Genomic DNA, 8,563 nt, shown 5'->3' on the forward strand with positions numbered 1-8,563 from the left:
GCCTGTCCAGACTTGAAATGTAGAAAGCAGGAGCTGCCTTGGGGCGCGAGCCATTGGGGGACCTATGGGGCCTCTCCTGATTGTTTAAAATGCTTGTGAAATTGTTTGTAAAAGGGTATTTAAAACCAGCTTTTGTTGAAAAGGTCATTAAGACCGTTTTTTTTGCTAATATGAAGAACGGGACTCAGAATAATTATCATTGTCTTGATAATATTCGATTTCGAGTTCGGTTTTGCAAGTTTGACATGAATAGTTTTGTAAAAACAAAGATGTAAAATGCTTGTTATGAACTAATTATATTAAGTTCATTGCTTTGTAATTAGTCAAAGTTTATCATCGTACTCGGATTGAACTGACATGGTGTGTTGAACCAAGGATGATTATTTGTATATGACCAATATGGCTTTTGCAAATGTAAACAAATGAATAAGAGGGGTTTAAAATACCCTAAAAAATGTGATTAACCAGATATTATCACCGAGTCACGAATTAAACCGTCATGGTATAAGTAACCAAGGGTGAATATAATTTATGGTTAAAAATGCTTATTGTAAAATGGTTTGAAATATTGGAAATGGTAAAAACCGATTACAGATAAAAAATGAAAATAAAGGAAAGATAAACTCAAACACGTTTGAGTTCTGAGTTGGGGTGCCATAAGAGGCGCGAGCCACCTAGTTGTGACTAGGGGCTTCTGCTTTAGGTCAAAACTCGGTTTTGCCTCGATCAATCTGTATTTGGGTCATGTTATGCATGTTTTAGCATGTTAAAAACAGATAAAAAGAACATGAAAGAAGAGGATTAATTACACCCTCATACTTACAAGCTAGGTTGCTTGACGAGAAATCGACAAAGTGTAAAAACTCGTGAGTCGGAAAACTGGATTTAAGACCCGTTTTTTAAAGTATAGAGTGTTGCTTTGCTTTAGTGATGGTGTAGTTGGTCAAAGTGGTAAGTCAAGTGATTTAATGCACGATGACGGTACCAAGCAATGTTTATGGCTCGTATTTTCAATCGGTAGGTCGAAAATACGTGTTGTTTGTTGACTCAGAAAGTCGAGGTCTAGAATTTTAAGGGAGAGAAGAAGAGGAGGACTCTCGCGTACCTTCAAATGGTAGCATTTGAGGGGTATTTATAGAGGATTGTGTGTTGGTGTGCATTTTGGGCAACGTGGCTACATTGGCTGCTTGAATAGGCGCGGGCATATCCGCGGGTCTTCAAGTTGTCTTGTCACTATCACGGATTTGGATTTGTGGTTTGTTTTATCCTAGGTTTTTTAGGACATGATTGTTGTACTTGACCATCAAGTATACCGTGTATACATAGTATGGAGGCATTGTGAGGTTTGTTTTTTATGTTTGATTCGGTTTGACTCGTTGTTGGGGTCGGGATTTGAATTTTGAGTCGGTTTTTGGCCCGGTGTCGGTTTTGACTCTAGTTACTGTCATTGCGCCCCCGTCGTCGTGCATGAAATACTCCAGGTATTTTTGAAATGTTTTAAAAATGTTTACGTTTTCGAAATCAATTTTGAGTTTTCCGACGCGGAGTTATATAAAATATCAATCAAACGTAGCGATTCTTAAGCATGTTGTAGTCCGATAATCATCGGGTGTTTATTGGGGATTCAACAGATACTGGGTATCTACAGGATAATTGTGAGATGAACATCTGAAAGTATATGTCAGCCTAGTATGGGCATATAGATTGTTATTCTGTTTACTTATGTTTCTTGTGATTTTCAGCTTGTGGCTGAGAGTAGAGTATAATATGGAAGAGAGTTGTGCATGTGGTTGTTGTTGTCATAGAACAGTGATATTTTGTTGATGGGACATAGTTGTAGAATGTTGTGGGAATACTTTTGATCTTGTTTTAGATGAGGCATTGTTTGACATAGTTCTGGCATGTAATTGGGAGAGCATGCGTATACTGAGTTGGAAGCTGCAGGTGGTCCATAATCTTTATTGGGGCAATAAGTATGGAGTGTTGGGAATTATTATCATGTTAAGTTATGGACGAGTTTGGCGGCAGAAAAAGGGAAATTTGAGGACTTAGTGAGTGTGTAACAATTTATGGATTGTGGGTAATGTTGTGGGGATAGGTGCGTGCATTGGGAAGAATGTGGTTGTGCGGCAATGTGGAAGAGTTGAAGTAGTGGTTATGCTGAGGATTTTGTGGTATATTATAGGTGGTGTGCGGAGTGATTAGAGGTATGGAACTGTTAGAGAAAGATAGCCTTGGATATAGGAATGGTTGTCGGTGTTGAGGCTATAGTCAGTGATCGGTGACATGAGATGGTGATAATGGGAAGAAATAGCTAAGGATTTAGTACTAGTTGGGTTACGAGGACGTAACGTTTATCTTAAGAGGTGTAGGATGCGACAGAGAAAGTTTGATGGTTATGCATGTTGTAGTGTATTTGGAAGTTTTGAGTCTTGGTGTAGAATAAGAATGGGCTTGTGGTTAATATTATTAAAGGTAAAGGTTATTCTTGTAATAGTATGTATTTTATATGTATGGTTATGGACTAAGGTTGTAGGAAGTATGGTTGTGATAGTGTTGACGGTTTTCGTATGTGACGTTTATGAGTGTGAGTAAACTTCGAGAACGAAGTTCATTTTAAGAGTGGTAGAAGGTAACATATCGCTTGCTGGATTGTGTTGGTATTGGATCTGCTAGTGAGCGGTATAGAAGTAAGATAAAGTTGGTTGCACTGGTGTTGTTGGTATTCGATAGTATTATGGAGTTAGGTGGGCTATTCTATCGTTGATGCTATGTTGTGAGCTACGTTGTTGAGGTAGGAGTTGTTGGGTGAATTAGCGTCAAGGTTGGAGGATGAGAGTTGAGTGGTGTTGGTTGGTGGAGTGGTATGTGTGCATGCTATGTAGGTATGGTGTGAACTTCGGGGACGAAGTTCGTTTTAAGGAAGAAAGACTGTAATACTATGGTTTTCTGGTCTTATCTTACTTAGTCGAGTAGTCCAAACTCGGTTGAGTAAGTTGTCGAGTGCTTTTAAACAGGCTACTGTTTTGGGTGCATTCGGCCGAGTTGTGAGATACTCGGTCAAGTATGTCGTACTCGGCCGAGTACCCCAGGTACTCAACCGAGTACCCCAGGTACTCAACCGAGTACCCGGTCAGACGGGATTAATTTCCATAGTTCTGATTAAGGTGATTAGAGATTATAAATTACGTGTTACTAAATCATTTTTACAAAACCTAAACTACGTTTACCACTTAATCATGTTAATCACTCTCAAGTCTAGTTTGATCGATCGTGAGTCTACATCTCTTTTTCCGTACCGGTTTCGTTGGTAAGTCTCTAGTGCTTTCTTAATCAGTTTGTGGTTGTCTTTTGGGGTTTGCTCTAATTTGGGTTAGGATGGGGGTAAAGGCTGATTAGTAATGGTTTTATGATGTAGTATTGTTTGATTATTCTTTGCTAGGTGACAAGTTCGTAGAAGAACAATTCTAGCCTTGTTGTTGTTATTGATTTACGGAACTTGGGTATAAGGTAGGGTTTCCCTGCTCAGTCGGTTGTGTAATTGATATAAGATGTATTTATGATTAATTGATCGTTGATTTATCATTGTGATTGAGATTGGTATTGTGATCGATTGTTGTTGTGGGACCATTTTCGGGAGATGGTTCCAAACCCACGTTCTCCTATTGTGGCTCCCGTCACAAGGGCATGTGCATATAAATGGGTTCGCTCGTTGCGACGAGCGGGGTTTAAGTGGGCAAGGCTGCGGTTCCCCACTGGTGGAGAGGGTTACCTGTTGCGATGGGTAACCTGGTAAAGCTACACACTTCGGTGTGTAGTCGGTTACTGGTTACTAATGGAGTTTGGAGGATGGTTACTACAACTGGATTGGATTGCATATTGGTTTGTGTTTGGGATTTCTTATCTTGGTTATGCAGCTGACTGGCTCCGTTATTGTTTTCAAAACTTTAATGATCCGTTCGGGGATGGTGAGCAGTTGATTTAGCAGGTAATGGCTGAGGATGTAGCTTGCAGGTCTTGGATGGGGTCTTGTCATCACCGATCGCTTAGCTAGCTTCTGCTGACGTTTAAACATTAGTTTTTTTTTTTTTGTAAATAGTTTTGGTTTAACTTGAGTTGTACTTGGTTAAACAGTTCGATATCTTTTAATAAATGTTCTTGGATGATCTATTTGATATAATTTACCTCAAGTAACCAAGATGGTAGCACCTTGATATGCTAGAGTGGCCTTGGTAAGGCACCTTGGTGTGTGGGGGTGTTACAAATTTGATGAATGATAGCCTCCAATTTTAGATTAAGAGGTTGGTTTTGGTTGTTTTTTAAGGAAAAAAACGGTTATTGATTTTTGGAGAAGACAAATTCTCATTTCAGGTGGGTCATTCCGTCTGAAATTAACACGGATAAAATGTGAACATTTTATGATAAATTTTAAATATTTCCTAATAAAATATTATCATTATTTTTTTTGTTAAAAAATGAAAATTTTAAATATAACATTTTATCATAAATGATCACTTTTACTTATAAAATGTTAACATTTTCTCGTTTTAAGTTAAGATAGTCTCAAAAAAGACTTGATTGCTGAGGAAGAAGGGATTGGGTTTAAAGGCTTACTAGAGTTATGCCATGTTCTTTCTGACTTATTTTCAGCTCACTTTAGTTCAGCTCAGCTCTATTCAATTCAGTTCAACTCAGTTCAGCTTAGCTCTATTCAGTCCAGTTCAGCTCAACTCAGCTCCATTTAGTTCAGCTCAACTCAGTTCAGTTCAGCTCCTCTAAATTCAGGCCATTTTAATTTTGAAAATCTTAAACTTAATAGTTTTTATTAATATTACTAATATTATTTATTTATTTATTTATTTATTTATTCATTATTATTATTATTATTATTATTATTATTATTATTATTATTATTATTATTATTATTATTATTATTATTATTATTATTATTATTATTATTATTATTATTATAGTTCAATTCAGCTCCAACCAGCTTAGTTCAGTTCAACTCAGCTCCATTCAGTTCAGTCTAGTTCAGTTCAGTTCAGCTCTAAAAATTCAGAAAGAACAGGGCCTTACTACCCGAGAGAATAAAAAATTCCAAGAGCAACGTCGAAAAAAAAAGTTGACCCACCCCAAAAGCATATGATTAACGGTAAGTTTTTTTTTGTTAGGAAGTACCTAACATTTATGGTCGTTTGGACCAATATACCTAACATTTTTTTTAGCCAAGAAGTACCTAATATTTATATTTGTTTGTTAACTAGTACCAAGTGACTTTTTCCGTAAAAAAAGGTCAATATTCCGTCTTGACTTGACGGAAAATCATGATGTAAGCGGTAATCCCAGTTCTTCTAATTTCCCTCTTTAATAACTTACATCAAACTAATTAGTCATTAAACCTAACCTCCTCTTCTCCACCTTAATCTTCACCTCTACCTTCAATCCAACACCATCTCATCTTACTCAACTTAACCATTTTTTCTTCTTCACTTTCACCGTCACCTCCGACAACCTAATACCCTCCAAATCGACCTAACATTCAACCCCCCCCCCCCCCAACCCCCCACAACCACATTACCTCCTAATCATATTTTTTTTTTTAATAGATTGATTGTGATCGGAGTTGGTTGACAATGATTAATTTGGTTTGGGAGGAGAGTGCTACTAATAGACAGTTAACGATAATGGCTATGGAGAATGGAGGGAGGATGGAAATGGGTGGGTAAGAGAAGAGCACAAGTAATTGGTTTTTGGTAGAGAAATGTAAAAAAAAAAGAGGGAAAAGGAGGAAAAGTAATAATTAATTAAGAAACTCCGTTAGTTAAGTGACGAAGTTTGACATTAAAGTGTCTTTGGTACCATGCGACAACCAAACCATAAATATTAGGTACTCCTAGAAAAAAAAGATGTTAGGTTCTTTGGTAAAAACGACCGTAAATATTATGTACTCAAACCTAACACTACACAACATCACAAGTTTTTTCTTTTTCTTTTTTCAAATAAGCGCAGATGAGAATCGAACCAATCTCATGGTTGCTTAGAGCTAACTCATATTCTCACCAGTGAGAGTCTCAAACACAATACTAAAGCAAGCACTCAAAATCGAAATTCCAACCCACACCACACCAACCTTGTTCATTTTGATTTTGTCTTCAACCTTCCTTTCATTCTCATTTCTGAGCTTACACAGCAAAACCCCAATTGAATTAGTTGTTGTTCATCCGTAAGAATGTCAGAAGGGTACTCAATCGAGCTATACTTAGATCCAGCCCTAGAAAACCAAATCCTAAAAGCATGGAATATCTTAGCTCGCCGTCAAATTACTACCCAACTCATCGAAATCGAATCTCGTCCCCATATTACCCTCTTTTCTTCACCATTTATTGACCCCACAAAACTCGAACCCATTCTCAATTCCTTCTGTTCAAGGCACGAACCTCTCCAATTGACCTTTTCCTCAATTGGTTTACTCCCTAATCACAACAATCTCCTATTTCTGTCTCCTACTCCTACATTATCTCTCCTCAATTTCCAATCCCAGCTTTGTGATCTTCTCAAGAAGGAAGGCGTTCAAGTTACTGATGATTTCGAACTTGATTCATGGATTCCTGTCTGCCCTCTTGCTCAGGACGTTCCTAAATCTCGCCTGGCTGAGGCCGTCTCCGTTTTGAGGGAATTTAAGTTGCCTCTTTCTGGCTATGGGATGGATGTTGCTCTTGTCGAGTTTTCGCCTGTTCGAGAGTTTTACTCCTTTATGCTCGGTAACTCTGTTGACGGATGAATCTTTTTTACTTTAACTTGTAATCTATGAATTGGTTTTAAATTAATTTCTGTTTTTCTTTTCGTCATCTGCTCAGTATGTTTTAGTTTCAGTTTGGTGATTTTATTTGGTCATATAAGTATATGAATATGGATGGACTAGCTTCTAGTTTTGTTGTGAGTACATTTTGTTTGGAGTATATTATTCATGTGGATTGTTGCTGATTACCTCGTGTTTGATTTTCATATTAACTATGCTTTTCAGTTTCTTCGTCAAATTATGTTCTACTTATTTGCTTTTGGCCTTTTTGGATATGCTTTTTAGTTTCTTCGTCAAACAAAAACCTGTGAGAGACGATTTCTCACAAGGTTTGCCTTGTCGCTCTATGTGTCATTCGCAACGCAATCCTTTTATTATTGATTGTGTCTGAAATGGGTGGTATGGTACTTGTTTTGGTAAAAAAATTCGCTAATGTCGATTTAATGCGAGGGTCAAAGTATAATCTTACTAAGGCCAAAAATTCAAATAGAAATGACGTGAATGTAAGCAAATAACGAAAGCAAAAAAAAATGTAAAGACACAAGCAATTGGTGACGCGGAAAACCCAATGTGGGAAAAACCGCGGGGGAGTCGGAATCCCACCAAGTTTCTACTAGAATATGGAGTACGGCAGAGTACACGAATGGAAGCAAGAGGACTAGTTTGTGGCTAATGTAATAGGAGTACAATGGTGCGTAGGTATTTCTTTTAAGGTCGACTTTTGGAATGCGTGTTGAATAAATTCTTTGTGCAGGTCTCCCCTTTCTTTTATAGTATTCCAGCCCCTAGGGTTTGCTTACCCAACAGCTTCCGCCTAATTCTCCTGGATCTCCTCCACCTTCCCTAAGAAGTAGGAAGTCGTTGTTTGACTGATTCTAGCTGTCGTTGCCTTTTATGACCATGATTCATGAGGCTTCTTTGTGTTTTCTTCACCTGCGACCCAAGGGCCCTCCTTTCTCCATATCATTAGTCCGTTCCCCTTACTTTTGCCCAATGTTGTGTTGCCGCGTATCTGCTGAGTAATTGTAAAAATTACCCCAAACATTATGCAGTTCACAGTTCATTAAATTGTTCTACATTGTTCAACATCGCCTTGCTATTGTTGTAAATCGTATAACTATATCTTGGGTTCAGAAGATCCGCTTTCGGTTAAAATATTTGCACTGTTGTTCAGTCGTGTTGCTAACTTACTAAAATCTTTCTAATATTTTAGCATCTTAGAACTGTATCTGCATTGTTGTCAAATACTAGTAGTATAGCTGCTTGCATCAGTTGCACACTATCTACATCTTGGTGTCTATGATTTCATTTTCAGTAGTTGATACTTGAGGATTGTGAATTTATGATTCCTGTTTATACATTGCTACAGATTATGAGGTTCTCTAACTGAAGCTCAATTAAGAGCATGAGTAACGGGATAGTGTAGTCCATGGCTTTTAGTTTAACTATTTGACGACATTTGGGAGGCAGTCTCATATTTAAAACCATCTCAAATAATTATGTATTCCTCATTTAGGTAGATAGTTAATATAAGTATGTCTCATATGTGAGACATTCTTGCTCACTGTTTTGTGTCTGACTTTTTGCTTTAATTAGGAACGGACTAATGGTGGGGGGAAGGGATGGACTTGGTATTGACAAAAGAGATGTGAGAGTCGGGTTTCTGTTGTTGCACAGCATTCATTTATGGTTGTAACTTGTACTTAGGTGTTTATGCTGTAATGTTGTTCCAAAAGGTAATTGGCATTGGTTTTCTTGGTC

General features: G+C 37.6%; 1 protein-coding gene across 1 annotated transcript; it reads left to right on the forward strand.

Annotated features, from left to right (window-relative positions):
* The first annotated feature begins 5,970 nt into the window (after positions 1-5,970).
* On the forward strand, positions 5,971-7,040 carry LOC141605669 (uncharacterized). Its single transcript, XM_074424544.1, has one exon. The coding sequence runs from the start codon at positions 6,233-6,235 to the stop codon at positions 6,782-6,784; it is 552 nt and encodes a 183-aa protein (XP_074280645.1). The 5' UTR covers positions 5,971-6,232; the 3' UTR covers positions 6,785-7,040.
* The last annotated feature ends 1,523 nt before the right edge of the window (positions 7,041-8,563 follow it).

The sequence above is a fragment of the Silene latifolia genome, chromosome 10 (assembly GCF_048544455.1).
Source record: "Silene latifolia isolate original U9 population chromosome 10, ASM4854445v1, whole genome shotgun sequence".
NCBI lineage: Eukaryota > Viridiplantae > Streptophyta > Magnoliopsida > Caryophyllales > Caryophyllaceae > Silene > Silene latifolia.

Excerpts from the sequence above, each read along its gene's own strand:
- LOC141605669 (XM_074424544.1), top strand. The coding sequence starts at position 6,233 with ATGTCAGAAGGGTACTCAATCGAGCTATACTTAGATCCAGCCCTAGAA.